Source organism: Amia ocellicauda, chromosome 4, assembly GCF_036373705.1.
Source record: "Amia ocellicauda isolate fAmiCal2 chromosome 4, fAmiCal2.hap1, whole genome shotgun sequence".
NCBI classification, from domain to species: domain Eukaryota; kingdom Metazoa; phylum Chordata; class Actinopteri; order Amiiformes; family Amiidae; genus Amia; species Amia ocellicauda.
Window position 1 is genome coordinate 32,417,863 of NC_089853.1, and position 18,123 is coordinate 32,435,985.

At 35.9% G+C, this 18,123-nt stretch overlaps 2 protein-coding genes across 2 annotated transcripts; one reads left to right on the top strand and one right to left on the bottom strand.

Annotated features, from left to right (window-relative positions):
* Positions 1–4,911: 4,911 nt before the first annotated feature.
* On the bottom strand, positions 4,912–14,003 carry mrps11 (mitochondrial ribosomal protein S11). Its single transcript, XM_066701922.1, has 6 exons — positions 13,786–14,003; positions 11,817–11,906; positions 11,233–11,331; positions 9,613–9,742; positions 6,418–6,483; positions 4,912–5,102 (listed from the first exon to the last, which is right to left on the bottom strand). The coding sequence occupies exons 1-6, from the start codon at positions 13,872–13,874 to the stop codon at positions 4,995–4,997; spliced, it is 582 nt and encodes a 193-aa protein (XP_066558019.1). The 5' UTR covers positions 13,875–14,003; the 3' UTR covers positions 4,912–4,994.
* A 241-nt stretch (positions 14,004–14,244) lies between these two features.
* On the top strand, positions 14,245–17,877 carry mrpl46 (mitochondrial ribosomal protein L46). The gene is made up of 4 exons (XM_066701921.1): positions 14,245–14,515; positions 15,282–15,480; positions 15,963–16,136; positions 16,775–17,877. Exons 1-4 carry the CDS (start codon positions 14,273–14,275, stop codon positions 17,020–17,022), a joined length of 864 nt encoding a protein of 287 aa, XP_066558018.1. The 5' UTR covers positions 14,245–14,272; the 3' UTR covers positions 17,023–17,877.
* Positions 17,878–18,123: the final 246 nt, after the last annotated feature.

An 18,123-nucleotide genomic window follows, 5' to 3' on the forward strand; every position in this document is an offset into this window, starting at 1 on the left:
AAATAGTCAAATGTAAGCACATTTTTTAAATGAAGGACTCAATTTTAATTGAGAGCTTGGTTGGAACAAAAACCAGCAGAGTAGGGGGTCCTCCAGGACCAGGTTGGGAACCACTGGCTTAGGGTCTAGGAGTCTTGATTCTTGGTCTGGTGGTCTGGAGGATGTAAGTAAATGACAGCTCGAGGCACCAAGGAGAGGGAAGGGAGGTGGGGAAGATGGGGTTAGAAAATGTTAATTAAACACTATCTGATGCAGTAAACTTTTTATTATTGGGGTTGCCTCCTGAGTTGATAGCCTGAAGAATAGGATGTGGTAAAGATGTAACTATTCAAGAATAATGAAAACTAGCCAGTCTCCAGCCTGGATTTAAAAGCTGAAAGAGATGAGGCTTCCTTTACATGGGGTGGCAGGTTGTACAGTTTAGGGGCCCTGCAGCTAAATACTCTACTTCCTGTGTAGGTAGGGGTTAGCCCATTTAAAGCTTTATAATTAAACAAGAATTTCCAAATCTCTTCTGTATCGCACTGGACCAGGGTTATAGGGTCATATATTTTGATTGTTTTGAATATCTTTGCAGCAGCGTTTGAACTAACTGAAGAACAGGTGGTGCATAGTCTGGGATTTCTAATAGTACAGCATGAAAGTAATCAATCCTAGATGTGATAAAGGTATGCTATTTTTTAGCATTCTACACTTCATATTTCTGAGGTTGAGACTAGAAACTTTGTTATTCCCAGAATGATGAGCTAACCAGTGCAGTATAACTGTCAGATAATGTCTGTGCTGCTGTCGAACACAAATGTCTCACCACAAATGTTTTTTTTTAATCACTTAGTATTTTTGGGATGTTAAACAAAGCTTCTACTTCAATTTAGTAAAACAAATCCATAAATCAATATATTAAAACAGATTTGTGTGTGATTAAAGTGATGTCATCAGTTTATGAACTGAATTTTAGAAATGGTATGACAGGAATTTAGAAGAATAAGAGCATATATATATTTAAAAAAAATCATACGGGTATAAGAAAATGTTTAAATTGCATGCATTTCAGTAACAACAAAACAACAACCAGGATTCAGATCAAACACGTCATTCTCATTCTAAGATGAGTGTTCTGTGTATCAAGTCTTCAACCCCAATGGGGTTAATGTGATGTAAAGCATATGCTTGTGTTTAATCACTGTATCTGATCACATCAACCCCCCCATGTCTGTGTGCTTTGTAACGTGGCTAGTGTGAAGACAGATGTGCGATGCTGGCCTGACCTTGGTTGCCATAGCTACTAGGCGCACAGAGTTCTCTCCGTGGCCTGCCTGGAAACTCCATTCCTGCTAATTGCTGTTGTCACGGCAACGAAGCGCCTGATGTAATACTGGGAAAGGGCAGCAATCTTAAATGGATCCATTTATTTATAGTGTTTAATTCTGTTCCTTACCTGTCATCTGTCGGAAAATGACAGGATTGTGTTACCAGGCTAAGGGTAGAGGTTAAAGAAGAGACTTTTCAAAACCAGAGATTAACCTCCTTTCATTCAGTCTACCCATTACCTTAGTTCTGATTAGCATACCAACTGTTACACCAAATTTCTATTAATTTGAAATAACCTAGGGGCATTTTAAAGACTGCAGTGTGCTACAGACACACTTAACCAATTTCCCTCATACATTGTACCATGTAAATAATGCCCTCGCAGAGAATTAAATGGAAATGTCAGCAAGGATCAGCAAAATAGGTACTTGACAAGGACATAAGGAGAAAATCCCAGTGTGAAGGCAACTGCCAGTAAAGTTGTATCCCTGATAATGATCACCATTCAGTGAATGGCATTCTGTATGTGTAGTACAAAACATTATATATACAATGACTTCCAAATGTTTTCATGTTTTGCTTTAATAAATTAAAATATGTACAATACTAACTGCACAGGGCAATATCATTTTTTTTTTTAACACAATCCAATGTATGTACACCTGTAAGTATCTCAAAATAAAATGTAAAATTAATCCTGCATCAATTTTCTGATGTCTGGAAGTTAATATGAAGTTTCTGAAACTTTTATAAAAGTTTCCAGATGTCACATATTCCCATGTGTCATAAAATAACAATCCATTAGTAGCTTGGTCCAAAGTGTGATAATTCTAGCATGATAATGATCCAAAGTATGCATCCATGCAAAGAGAGTGAATGCAAAATCAACATTCAGATCTCCAGACCTAAATCCTAAAGAGCATTTCTTTATTTGACCTCAAAAAAGCAGTGAAAACCAAGACATCTGAGGAAGCTGGGAAAAATCTGCCACAAGTGGTAATAAAATCCCTTCTCAGAAGTGCCAGAAACTTATAAAAGGCTATATTTAGAGTCTTCTCAGTGTCATCTAAGTCAAAGGAGGATGCACAAAATACTGATTTTAATGATATTGTTCTGTGTAGTGTTAGTATTATGTAGCCTGCATGTATATATAATGTATAATGTGGTCAGTCTTGTTTTTCATCACTTGGGATCCTCTATCATATGCCGCCTCCAACTTCACTACAGAATCTGTCAGTAAAGCCAAATGGCCTCACAACCCCAGACCAAATGTAACCACACCAGCCCAGGACCTCCACATCCGGCTTCTTCTGATCATCTGAGACCAGCCAACTAACTGGACAGCACAAACTGTCAGAAAGGGAAGCTCATCTGCATGCTCGTGGTCCTCACCTGACTGCAGTTTGGTGTCATTACTGACTTCAGTGGGCAAATGCTCACCTTTGATGGCGACTGGCATGCTGAAGTAGTATGTTCTTCACAGAAGAATCCTTATATGAACTGTAACTCCAGAAAATACTGTTGCATGTTGCAATTATATTTGTATTCAGTAAAATTCCAGGCTCTATGATTTTTTGGACACAATTGAGACGGTCCCTACCATTTAAAGATGTGAATAGTGTTGTCAATCTGCATCAATTTCTTTAAAATAACAGATCTGTTTATTCCTGTATTTAAAATAATAGACTCTTTCCATTAAAATATTTTAACTACAAACAGGTGATTCGGGACACATTAATGCACTTGCTAGAGTAAATGGTCTAGTCAGTGTGCCATTGTGGAATTTTTCCACTGAAAAGATGACATTTTTAAAACATAAAACAAAAGAAACTTGTTTTACAAGATTTGTACTTAACTTTCTGACTGTTAATTACACTAAGAGGTACATTGCTCTGCATCACCTGATTGCAGTGTAGAATTACACTGAAATGAAAAGTAATTTACAAACGTGTCATCACCTCAACTTTAATTAACAATCACTGCGTTTACATGGGCACTTATATTCCACTTGTTTTTCTTGTATTCAGGGATTGATATTCCTTTTATTTGGAATATTAAAGGATTTCCGCGCCATGGCATATTCTGAATATGTGGACATTAAACATGTTTGTACAATCCTTAATATGTTGTCACTGGCAGTTAAAGACATAAATGTTCTAGTTTGCAACACCACAGCACACTGAATTATGCCCCCACATACCAACACAATCTAAAAATATTAAAATTCATATCTGAAGAAGTACAATAAAGTCTATTGTTAAATATTAGGCTACAAGAACACCAGATTACAGGTTATCTTCAAACACACGTTCACTGTTCTGAGGTTTGCAGTGGTACTCAGTAGCATAAACTGAATATTCTGTCATATAAAAAGCATATTGAGAATCCTGATGCATTTAAACAGAACATTCAGAATGCATATTCCTTACAATTCCTAATACTTGTGCCATGTAAACATATTGATTGATAATTATAGCTTTAAAGGCTGTTAGGCATGTATAGAAATCTGAAGTAAAATGTATCAACTTTATGTTTTCATTAGTCTGAATTACAATAGCTGTGCTACACAGACAAGTCCTTACCAGTTTTGTTCAAATGGGCTTTCCATAGTGCTGAGACTCTGAGGTGACACTTAACCCTACTTGAACAGTGCCTATTTTCCCAATAAGTATATTTGAAAACATGTAATAAAAACATTGATCCAGAAATATAATAAAAATGTATATTTTGTTACCATTTCTATTGCATGTGTTCAGTGCTCACCTTACCAACAAAATCTGTTTGGATTCATCTGAGAGATAAGACTACACGAACTGGTGATTACTAATACTTGTGTGAAAGGGTCTGTACCAAATACAGGCAATATGTGCATGAACTGAAAGTGAATGACATAAAATGTGTCACTCTCAAAAAATCATAAATCAATGCTAAAAGAACCACAGTAACCTTATGCATGTATCTTATGTATAACTCTAATTTATATTTTTGAGAGTGAATCCTCTCCTCTCCAGAAAACACTGATGTCGATGCATCTGAGATAATCCAGGTTAAAGCACATATATTTTAGTCTTAGTCAGTTCCTAGTAAAAAAACAGTTCGATGATTCCTGGGGCATCAGTATAACTCACATTCCAGTTGGTTTTCACTCCCAAGGGTTAATTACCAATTCGTTACATACCTACCTATATGGTAACAAACACAAATGATTTCTCAACTATTTCCATGCTTTATTTTCTCCAGTGAGCTCTTCCCACTGCCTTTAAAATACCACACATCACAAACTCATTTTTAAGCTACAGGCTCTTGTACTGATTGTGTTGATGAAATAGAAAAGCTGTTGACTTCATCTTTGTCTGAATATTTTGCTTTAAAAGAAAGTTAAAACATTTAATGATTCAGTAACCATTGTCAGCTTATGTACGTAAACACCAAAACTGTATCAACATTTGTAATGACTAACATTTAGAAAATGAAAACATTTACCCCCCTCCCTCCCCACCACCACTCAAATGTTTGACTGGTGTGATTTATTGGAAAGATGCTTTGATATATTTGAGTAGTAAGTATCAGCAATGTTAAACTGAAATCGGTGAACAAGGATGTTTGTAAAAAAAAAAAGTTTATTTGTGGTGGGTGTCAGGCAGATTGCAGTCCATGTGCTGAGAGGGTGGGTTCCCTTGGCCTCACATCCTGCGCACCTTGCGTGGACGGCATCCATTGTGGGGGATGGGGGTGTTGTCTGTGATGGACACAACCTCTAGGCCGCCCATCGTTAACCCCTTGATGGCTGACTAAAAATAAAAAATAAAAAAAGATTATCACTAGCTGAGAAAGAACATCATTCTACATCAACCCCTAAGAAGAACTAAAGGTGCACTTTTCGACTTTGTACCTTAAGCGAAAATATATCAGATCAACATTACAACATTCTCATCCTGAATGTTAAATAATAACTACTATTATTACATATCTGTAGCATTATTTGAAAAAAAAAAAAAAAAAAAGAACATTCTTAGTTTCTGATCATTGAGATTGTATGATAGTAGTCACAGAAGCTTGACCATTTCCATATATAATGCTTCAGTTATTTTGCCAAACCCACACATACTTTCAACATGAAAGATGGGTGATGATCTAAACTGAAATGCTGTCTTTTTCAATACAAGTCTAAAGAATTCCAATAGAATTGAGAATTTAAATCTAACCAAAAAAAGACTACTGATCTCCTAAATTACCTATTTATCATTACAGCCTGGGTGTACTGGATAAATAATACTGTCTGATTGGTGATTTAGCAAAGAAGTAAAACATGTGCACAATTCTCAGTGGATGTTATCAGGGAATGTTCATTCTGTTCACATTTTTTTTTTTTTTACAAGTCTATAAATGTGGTTAGAAAGGAAGGTACCCCTATTGTTTGTGATTAGTGTGTGCTTCATTACCTGGGGAGTTTGACTTCATTTCCGCCTCAGGCACACACCTGACTTGGCAGCAGTAGGGGGGCCTGGTTTAAGTCTAACACAGGGACAATGTCCCAGCATGTTGCTGCTAAAAATATTTTGAATTGAGAATCAAATGTGTGACTGCTTTCTTATGTTACATGGCTTAAGCTGTCTAGACAATAAATAAACCAAACAAAATGTCTGCACATATACATCAAAATATTTTTTCTACATTGTTTTCTTTACCTAAGCTCTGTACCTGGCTTTCAGTGGGAAATGGTGTGCATCTTATTTGTGTGTTTAACGAAGTATGAATCTGACCTGATTTAATAATAAAATAAATAAATATACACCATCATTATATATGTGTTCAGAGTAATATCAAATTACTACATTTTTTTCACTGCAGAAAGGAGGCAAGTAGATTAAATGGCAGCAATTAAGCAGTTACTAAATGACATTAGGTCTGGTAGGCCAAATGCACAGAATATTAATTTAGTATGGCCTGGCACAGAAAGTGTGTCCCAGATTTTCTGCATTTCTATCCTCTGTGAGTCAGAGGTTCTGCATTGAGGGACTCAGATTCAGATGTAGTCCCTGTAATCAGTCATCAGGAATTCAGCCTTAAGCAGGGCTTGGCCTTCACGCTGCAGGGGGTACTCACCAAGCGTCCCGGGCCCAGACCCTTTACCATCACCCGCACGAACGCCACACCCTTTGCCTGTGCCTTCTGTCAAGGGTGAGAGAGAGATCACTGTCATTGGCAACCCACGCATATGTGCGCACAGATGATAAGTAACTGAGGGAATGTGGTTAAATAGAAAACAATGGGCTGACAGACATGGGATGCAAGATTAAGGGAGTAAAATACAATATAATTAACACTGTCCAAAACTTTGTACAGGGCTTCTGTAGACTGATAACTCACATGCACATGTGTATACATGTACAGTACTGTGCAAAAGTTTTAGGCAGGTGTGGAAAAATGCTGTAAAGTACCTAGAAGAATTGATGCTGTTTTGAAGGCAAAGGGTGGTCACACCAAATATGGATTTGATTTAGATTTTTCTTCTGTTCACTCACCTTGCATTTAGTTAATTGATAAATATAATCTATTAAAATGTCTATTTTTGAAAGCATTCTTACTTTACAGCATTTTTCCACACCTGCCTAAAACTTTTGCACAGTACTGTATGTGGAAGCATGGTGGAACAATGGTTAGAGTTGCCTCACATCTCCTGGGACCCAAGTGCTGGATGAAGCAGCTGTTAACAGACAACTACTATGTAAGTCAATAACTACTAAACTGTAATATTTAAAATTATTTCCTATTAAAATCGCCACAGAGAAAATGGAAAAAAAATGAGTATAAACTACTTAGAATGTAGAAGGGGGCTCTGTGGGGGCTTTATTCCACATTCCACAAAACACAAGGCACTGGTTATTACATCATATTATGGAGACAGAGTAAAATTATCCAAATGGTGTAAGAATTAAGTTTGATTGACCCATGGCAGCATCTTGACTTACTTAAAAGATAACGGTGTACAAAGTTTAATTTCAGTTGGTTAAGACAATTCAGAGAAGTCATTAGAATGTTTTTCAATAATGATCATATGCTTTGACTGCAATGTTGCCTTACGAATTCCTTAGAACAAATCTAAATGAATGTTAACACTGCAGTACATGTTATATGGTTACTGCAAGTGTTTTTGGTGCAGAAGAGCAGTTTTTTTTTTTTTAATGTGCAAAATCTATACAAAAATGCAAAAAAGTTTCAATTAATACCAGGTGAAACAATGTTTCATATAGGTATTGTATAGTCTCACAGATTTTGGCTATATAGCAACGTATGCAAACTTCAGAGGGGACCAGGGGAACAATTCTAAATGTAGGTCATAAGGGAACAATGCACATGTTTCAAAGAAGCAGATTTTTTCTTAAAACCAATGACTGCAAAACTTACCTTAAAAATACATACCATAATCCTCTACCACTGTTAAACATTTTTTTGTATCTTTGTGCAAGACTTTGCGTGTTTGAATCTTTCAGCATGGTAAATATGCAATTCACTCATCATGAAAAACTCTGATAGATAACCGATGTTTATTCCAAAACTTATGGCCACTAAATCACGGGCCCCATCAACTTCACTTTCTTGTTGCAGGTTCAAACACTGGATTTGTACTCTTCTGTGAAGTCTTTTCTATTACAATGTACATATAATGGTGTAAGGTATATGACAGGGCCCATATGTCAGATATCATTGGCCCACAGAAGCCATGTTTTTATTGCAGCCACTTGACTCCACAGATGGCCTTAGGCTCCTGGAGAAGTCACTGAAAGGTTAATCGAATTATGCAACATGGCCAAGAAACCTGGTGATTTCCCTTGAACAAATCTAAATCTAGTATATAGTTATATTACAACAATAGAAGAATCAAACGTGCCTTAGAATACTTGCAGATTACATTTTTCTAAATTGTATTACTGTGGTAGTTGACATATCACAATGAACATTCAAAATAACATACATTTTTTTTTTTTTTTTTCATTCTCAAAGTTCAAATGAATAATACATGATTAAAGAGAGAAACTACAATCTGATTCTTCGTGAAGTGTTACATGAATAGAAAACTGGAAGCTAGCATTTATATGATGCCAATTAATCTGTAGTAAACATAGAATTCAAAATAGCCATGAATGCAATGAATCTGAGAGATATTGATATTGACAATTCATGGCATTAGGCAACCTGAGCACATCAGGAAGTTATGATCAGATTATTGTTAAATGTGTAGGGCTGTCATTAGTAATACATGTTTGTTTCTTATTAAATAAATATAATTAAATGAACTTAAAAATTCTGGTAAAATTGGGGAATATTTAAAGTGAGGGTAGGACACTTAAGACTTCAACAAAAGACCTCAAAAAGAAACCTCTTCATTTATTAATACTGCCACCTTCTGAACTACACCTGCACTGCTAGGGAAGGCAAATGAAAGGAATACAAGGAAACTGTAAAAGCATCAGTTTTCAGGATTTCCGCTCTTTGATTTGGAAATCGCTTGAACAATACCACAAATAAATAAATAAATGAATACATAAAATAAATACAATGCCCCCCAAAGGTATTAGGACTATGAACTCTAATAATAATATTATTATTATTATTATTATTATTAATAATAATAATAATAATAATAATAATAATAATAATAATAATAATAATAATTTCTTATGGAAGTAAACTCCATTAAGTAAGTACAACTAAGTATTTGATTGAAGTCAATTTAATTCCACCCTCGAGTCAATTAAACAATTGATAGTGTTGGACCTCTATTTTGAAGGAGCAAAAGTATTGGTATTTGACTTCAGTGTTTGGAGTCTGTAGTTGAAAATCAAAATGAACAATAAAATAAGAAGTGGTGAAGAGATCCACATTTTGCAGAAGATTGAGACAGCAGACGTACAAATCAGAAGTACTATAGCAGCTTATTCTCCAGTATACTGTATTTGTATAGAAAGTGCAACTTGCAGAAGACCTGCCAGGAATGTGTGTTATTTTAAGAGTTATTGTTTTTCTCTCCTCCATGCCTAATGGTTTATTTTTTAAATAATCCTTGATTTTGCTAGTTGCTAAGCAAGCACATTAATCAAAATCTTGGATGTTTCTGCCCTAAAAAAAATGAATTTTAACCCATCCACTTTCATTCCGAAGCCACCATCTGGAATAAATGGTATAAAATTGGAATAAACACAAGTAGAATATCCACCATTAAGTAATACTGATGAGGTTTGCAAGGTTTGGACGTCTTGATTGAATGTGTGTTATAAATAAAACGGGCTGCTCCCTTACCGCAGCAGCGGAGATGCCGGCAGTCTGGGCCGCAATGGGGGTTGACTTCTTGATATTTCTGAACCCTTCTGTGCCGCAGGACGTCCTCACCATATACTGTCCTTGATGGTCTGTAACCTGTATGTGAGTGCTGAAAGAAAACACTCTCATTAGAATTTGGTAGTATATCTATGTAAGGTCCTGTCCGTGAGGAATTATGAACAACCTGACAACTGGGTTTTCATGTCCAATCTCTGATGATGCATTTATTGGTGAAAATTTTGCAGACAAAACCCCCCCCCCCAAAAAAACGAACACAGTCTCAATGTCGCTACTCCTCTGGAACGAGAGAAGCCAGTTCAGGTGGTACGGGCACTAGGGGGCATCCACATAAGGGTGGAACTGTTCCTAGGGGTCAACCAATGGAGGGATTCTCTCTCTCAGCGGGCATGAAGCTGGTATCTATTGCGGAGGAATAGGATGTCCGGTCGTCTCTACTCGACCTGCTGCCACCGCGACTCGGACCAGTGAAAGTGAAGTGATGGATGGGTTTCTGATTTAAATTCCACCTAACAGAGACTTGGTTTTGGCATCAAGGCCAACCTTTGAAATCTTGGTCTCAGCATGTCTGTCATGGTAGCAATCTCAGCATTTAAATCAGTCTTTTTAATTTCAAGTTTAAAGATTATGTACCCATTTTTGCTAATGAAAAATTGGATAGCATCACCATAACATCTAACTATTTATAAACGTGGAAAAAAAAGGTTTTTTTTTTTTTAATCGTGAATAAACGCACAAGATTTAAATGAAATCTGTGAAAAAAGACACGTGTAAAAAAAAATATGCATTGGCACCCTACAATTACTATCCCTATGATGCTCTCACTAGCTACAGACTCTTGCTTTTCCTTTTGAATAAACTAACTGACCCCTTCCACACAACATATATTCTCTGTAATAGTTTAGTTCTCTTGACAAAATTACTGATCTAATTTATATTAATTAAGCATGAGTGAAAGTGTAATTCAACTAATCCCCTTTCACCCATCAGGTTAATTGCTTAATGAATCCCTTCACTCACCTAAATAATTTACCTGATTTTACAATCATGTGGAAAACAAACCATTTGCTTTGAAAGATGCCCCCACATGGACTTAAATAATTTGCTCTTTAAAAAATGTAATCCATCGACAGCTTTTGACTTCTGCTCCAATATATTCTTGTTCTTGTACACCTGCTTTGCTAATGCACCAACAGTTGAAAAAAAACTCTGTTCATGTTTTTGCATTTGTTTAAAAAAGCATTAAAAAGTAAACTTATCATTATTATAATTGAAGCTCCATATTGTATTGAAAATGTTATTTAGACTGGTTGCATTAAAATGTAGCGATCTTGGTCTTGGTCTCGAGAAACCTGGTCTTGACTCCATCTCTTCCACCAATATACCCTACGTAATTAAATCAATTTAAGGAAAACAAAATCTAAATACACACATTTAAAATAAACAGTAATGCCAGACACAAGGAAGTCAGTCTAACCAATTATAAATATTACCGCCTTCTCATAAACCATTAACTTGCTCTTTAGTGACTTCAGAAATAAAAAAATATAGTTGAATACTTATTTAAGGCGAGACACTCACTTGTTGTATGTGGCTTTGATGTGGGCAATGGGCAACTCCTCAAATGTCTTACCCCCCCATCTCAAAGAGCTTTCATGGTGAGGAAGTGGAGGATAAATGCTTTGTAAAACACAAAAGAGTCATTAGCGGTGTTATTATTTCATCAGTAGAAGTAATAGAAAGGATGATTAATTAAAACAAATTGATAACGGTCAATTAACTAATTTGAGACTGTGTTAAATAAACATATCAGACATCTTTCATGTATCATTTTAAATCAGGGCCTTTAATGTATCCTAATAATAAAACTGTCCCCTTAATTAAGTCACTGCATGCGGTGACCACTGCCACAAGTTACACAAACTCTTGAGTGATCTGTACTGCCCTGGAACCTGGAATTTCTATATAATCAAGCACACGCTGCTATGCATTAAAAAAAAAAAATGGTATTCCAAAATCCAAAATATGAGTTAAAGCACTAAAATCTTGTTTGTATTATAGTTTGAAGTGATATCTTGTACTTTTAATGAGATAAAGGATGAGAGCTGCAGTACTTAAATGAGAAATAGCAGAAAAAGTAAATTTCACCTCGATTTGCTACATACCTGAATTCCTCAGAGCTCTTCAAGGACTCATTGGGGGTCTTTACCACATCCTGGTTCCTGACTGCACTAGAACTCACTGTCCTGCTCACACTATTGGTATTTGGAGAAAGTAAGAGTGAAACAATATATGAAATCATATTCAATTAATATAAGCTTGGAAACTTCATTTACCAACTGTACTTTTGGACATTATCATATTGAAATAATCTTTTGATAAAATATTTCTAATATGTAGGCCTATGTGAACGTCTCCTGTGGGACAATCACATTTCAGCTTTGCTCGGTTTGATGGCGTTTAAAACCTTTAACTTTGTTTACACATTCCATTTATATTTATTAATTATTATACAGTGATAATGCACTTTTGAAACTGCTCAATTTACACATATTGCTATAGTTGTGTGTACTACTACACCATGTATGCTAGGCTACTGATGATTGCTGTTTGAAGCTATATTTAATAAATGCCTATGTGATTTACTCATGTAAATGTAACATGTTCTTCAAATTACATTCTGCTGGTAGGAACAGCCCACAAATGGAAATTGATTGGTTTAGTTTTGACAGTATCCTAGCTTCTAAATGAAAATGCACTTACAAATGTTTTAAAACTGTTACTTCAAATGGTGTTAAATGTTCTTGGGACACTCATGTTTCTGTACATGCTCAAAGAAGGACATACATTGTCCAAGTTACAATTGTATTTAGCTTGACCCAAGATAGATGGCACAGCTTAACATAGCATCTGCCAGCATATTTGCCAAAATAGGGGAAACAGGGCATTGCTACCCATAGCTTAAACCTATTATTGCTCTTAGATGTTCATTGCCTTTAAACATTGAACTACTGAATTCAAGTTATAACTGAAACACACCATCTAAATGGTCTCGTTTCATAACAACAAGAACCCTTTTCAGTTAGAGGTATATGGGGTGTACGTAGCTTGATGATAAAATACAAAAGATTCAATTTTTACATATACTGGGATGTATGTCATGTTTACCCACTGATATCCATATTATGCCAGGCTAAATACAATCTTGATTTGTAAAAAACGTACCACATTAGGGGTGTCTGCAGAGAAATTAGTGTCACAATGGGATTAAACCCCTAAACTGCAATTGGTCAATTTCAACTAAAAAAATATATAATTTAGTATGCACCAAGCAGAATAACCAAGTACAACTAGTACTTTTATCAGGGTCATTCTCAGCTGCAGATTAAATTTGATCCAATTGCTAAACATTTTTGATCAACTAATTCTCAAATGTTGCATTCGTGATTGAGACCATCTCCTGATTTTCTCTAGCATAGGAGGAGCTCAGAACATTATTTGCATTTACAAGGATATATGTAGGAAAAGTCCATTATTCCAGCTATAAATTAATCAATTATTATATTGCCAAATGTCATGTAAAGTTGTAGTTGTAAAGGAAATGAATCTCTTCCAGAAATTATGGAAAGATCCGTGACAGTGGCAAGGCTGTTTAAGTCCTTAAATTCAATGCTAAATATTACATTTTCATGCTTTTAGGAGCTCACTTCGCATAGTAAACTAATGTTTCAATAAGAAGATGAAAATAACAAGAGGCTTAACTAGAACTAGAACTAAAACCACGACAAGAAGCTCCTCGGTCATGTTGTTGAAAATAACTCTTTGGGATCATTGAAACATAATCTGGACGAGGACAAGAATCTAATATATTGGGTCAAATGGCCTCCTCTGGTGGGTAAAATGTCTTATAATATTGTTCATGGGACGGAAAAGAAAGTAAATGAGGGAAAAAAAACAACATAGTACAGGCCTACATTGATTTACATCTGCTACACGTTACTTTGTGATACCTTTTTACACTTCCCCATCACATTAATCTGTCACATTTTAGTAGACGTACTCCCTCTAAGAGCAGTTTATATCAGAATGACTGACTGTGGTACTTCGGTAACACAATTGTACGTCAATACTTACAACGTCCAGTTTCTTGTGCTTGCGGAAGCTGCAAAATGTTGGTAAGCAGTCCGTGCCAAACCACCCAATTTGTTACTAAAACTATACATTATTTACTTATAACACCAGATTCCCTATTTAATATACCGTCTTCATCAACAACCTAAATTGCATTTTCACTTGGTGTCATGGGCTCTGGGCACAAGAAGCCATGTGTATTGTATTGTATTCAAGGTTACGATATGGAATATCGCAATGTTACACATTTTCCGGGGGTAGTTACAATTGTACAAAACTACTAACGCACGTTTGTTTTCCAAATTTTGTTTTGTTTTGTTTTAGAAAAATAACAATATAATTTACAATATATTTAACACATTAATCATATACAATTTATATAATTATTAATACATATCTATGCATCTATCCCCCCCACCTGAGTTGACTTTATAAGATCCAGTCCACGATTTACCTCCAAGTGGTTTGTGGGAAAAAAAGCAACTTCAACATGGCGGCCCCCATGAGCAGGTTGCTGTTTCGTCCTCTGCAGAGGATTGTACTGTGGAATAGCGGCTGTCGACCGCTTTCTCTCCTCTCCCCGGCGTGCAGTACACATAACAAGACAAATGAAGCCGTGAAAAGCATTGATTCTCCATGGCGTTTGTTTGGTGCTGTCTGTCTGCAAAGACCGGCTGTCATTTCGCAAGACAGGAGCCCTTTAGAAGAACAGTTCGCCAATTTAATGCATCAGGTAAGGGAAAAACCGCAAATAAATAATGTATTAAAATTAAATATATGCATTTGTTCCTATGCATGTTTGCCACATGCCGCATAATTCTATAACTTATAAGCGAGGCACTTCGATATTAAACGGATACGTGATGATATCACAAGTTTTAATGAAGTTAAAACATGTATATTGTATTACTATTCTTAATTTTGCCTTCTTGTTCTATTCAGTTATCCTTGTTATAAACTGAATTGAAATTAAACTGATTAGCTGTTCAGGATCATTTGCAGTATCTTGATGTAAATTGGGTAATTTCCAAACTATAAATATGAGGTAATGTATTTAATTTCCAAAATATACATGTGATTAAAACGTGTTTGAAAACTTGAAAACAAAGACATCGTAAATATTATGGAATTATGGTGTCAGATTGTGAAATTTACCAGTCAAATATAGGGGTGGCTATCGCTCTGAATTTGACATTCATGTTTCACGAAACCCTATCAGCTCGTCAGCTGCCTTTAACTTTTTTCATGCAATATCTAATACAGACATGCATTATAAATAGCTAGGTAAACAACATTATGTAGCTTCTAAAATTCTGAGAAAAATATTTTCCTGGAAGTTTGATTTGCCTGGCAGTGGAAATTAAGTATAAGCAATGTGGGTTGAAAAAAAAAAAAGATCCACGCCTGGTGGGGCCAGCAAAGGCACCAATGGAATTCGTTCTTACAACTGTGTATGAGATTAGTTTGCCTCCTGGACACTGAAATATTCATCTCTACAGATGGAGTTGGAGAAAAGCCTGCTCTCGGACCATGAGTTGCGGCTGCTGGAAGATGCAGAGCGCATGAGCCGGAAACAGGCAGAAGATTATGACTCTGAGGATGAGGACACAACCGAACAGGAGATTGTCACAGCACAGGATCTGGAGGATATCTGGGAACAGAAACTGAAGCAGTTCAAACCTGCAGCCAGGGTCACAGGTCAGTAATTGTCATTTCCTCTTCCTTCCAATATCAAACACTTTAACTTTGATCACATCTTTGAGTCCTAGTGGTCATCACTGTAACTTTGAGTCCTAGTGGTTATAAGTATGGCATTGTTATTTTTCTTGTACTGTAACTATAACTACTGTAACTGTGTTATCCTGCTGGTGTCTTTGTAGGCAATCTGCTCTGTAGTCCAAAAAGTGGTTATAAAGAAATAAACACATTTAAGCTATGACCAATTAGTAAAAGAATATGATGAGTAGTTGTGCCCATTCGTTAAATTGACGTGTGTAGGACTGCTGTCCCTACAGCTATGGTGTCACAGAAGCAGATTTAAGCAGTACTTTTTGATACTGGCTTTGATAATAAAATGTGCACCTCTTTTAAATGGTGTAATTTTCCAGATTTCACATCTGTATCTTGTGAAAGACCCAAGATGTAATAAATAATTTCACAAAGTCTAAATTGTAATTTAGAGGCTGACCAGAAGGAAGACAGGACCTCTCTGAACCGCTGCTTGGCACAAAGTGTAGTGCTGTTGGTGAAGGAGCAAGTTGGCAGTGAGGAGGTATGGATGCTGCCTCAGCTACCATGGGAGGCGGGGGAGACCCTCCAACAGACAGCAGAGAGAGCCCTCATCAGCTTGCCAGGTAACACACGGACTTCAGAAAAGTGCTCTTTCCACACAGCTTTCATCACAATATAAACCTTTTTCAATCATGAAGATTTAAATCCATTCTCTGCTGCATAGTCAAGCTATGACAGACAAATGGGAAATACTCTGCAGGCTTTATACTGCAACATTGTAATTAATGTTTCCATCTCCATTTGCTTGCCTACATTTTACAATATTTACATATTTTCTAACTTGACTTCTTACCTGTGCCTTCTCAGTCTACAACGTGTGACTATAAAGTAATGAGACTAATTGTTGTGTGTGATTTAGTTGAAATAAGTTCATAGCCTCCCAAGGTGACTACTTTGAAGAGGACAACACTAAGATTTATAACATCAGGTATGTTTCCTATGTCTCATTGCTTTATGGTCACACCTCATATGAGTTTTCCCTTTTTAATTCTGAATACTTAATTTTATTTATGCATTTTCTGTAACTATCAGTTTCATAATTACAAACAGTGCATCCTTAATCATCACTGAATATTTACTTTAACTGGGTACCAAGGGGAAGAAAAAAAACAATGAAATTAAGAAATGTACAAATTGCTAATAACAAAGTATGTATGTTGCTGTTAATCCAAACCCAATTCTCAATTTGTATTCGTTGCAGGTAACAACTCTAAGGTCACTTTCCTAGGCAATGCACCCTGTGGATTTTATAAGTTCAAATTCCCCAAGAACATCAGGACACAGAGCTGTGTTGGGGCCAAGGTGTTTTTTTTCAAAGCTTTGCTTTTGAGTGGCAGTCTCTCCAATATTCAAGAAAAGAAGCACATGTGGGTGAATAAAAGTGAGCTGAGAGACTACCTAAAGCCAGAGTACCTTAAACAGGTGGAACGCTTTCTCATGGATCTGTAATAAACATGTGGATGAACTGTGGACAGTACTGAATAAACAGTTTCTCTTCCAAATTCCCCCTTGTCGAAAGATTTGAAGTGACCATATTTTTAAAATGATCCACAGGCAATCTTTCCATTATTTTCCATCTTGAGGCCTTTTACATAAAATGTTTAATTTAAATGTTTTCCTTCTTCATAGTGCATTTATCTGGTTGATTTGTGGGAATATAGCCTAACTTACAGCCACTGGGTGTAATTTCATTTTTAAATTCAAGCTTTCAGGTTGTATCAGGTGTTCAAAAGCATTGACCATTAGTCTGCCGTGTAAAACTATTACTGCAGAATAGTTGCCAGGAACACAACCAGCAGATGTAAATATCTGTAATTTATTTTCTCATTCTTCACACATTTATTCTTAATTAGGCTATGTTTGTCATAGTTGATATGGATGTGATGAAGGTTAAGTGATTAAACTTAAAATGGTTTTATAATATGGAGGCAATTAGGGACTGGTGGCTATGGTTAAAACTGAAAACATTTTCCTTTTTAAGCATTTAGGGCCACCCAAACAAAACTAAAACATTCATCCCTCCACCAATAACAAAGTCAAGTATGTTCTTGATAGGTTTGCATTAGGTAGCAGGAAGAATCCTCTGTCAAACAAAATGCTTCTGCTATATATTAGAATCAGAGCTTCAGTTTTTTCATTTGGACTGGGCCTTTGTGAAACTATCAGTTTAATGAATGTTGTTCAGACCACTCAAGCAAGGTGGGCCACACAGGCTGCTTTTTCCTTTGGTTTTTTTTATTTTATTTTTTTATTTCCATGTCAAATTACATATAATAAAGGACAATAGTTATTATGTTCTAAGAAGCTGGAGCATTCCTTCATTGTGTACATTTTGTTTGTGTGGATGAGGATTGTTATATACAAGGGGTATGATGCACCATTAGTTACTCTCAATGAATCAAACTGTATTCATGACAACTACATTGTGCAAAAGATTACAACTTAAGGTATTTACCATGAAATACCAAGTTAGTGTACCTTTAACTGGAGTTCAATTCAATAACATTTGATTTTATGTAAAAAAATGCAGATTTATTTTTTTGTAAACTT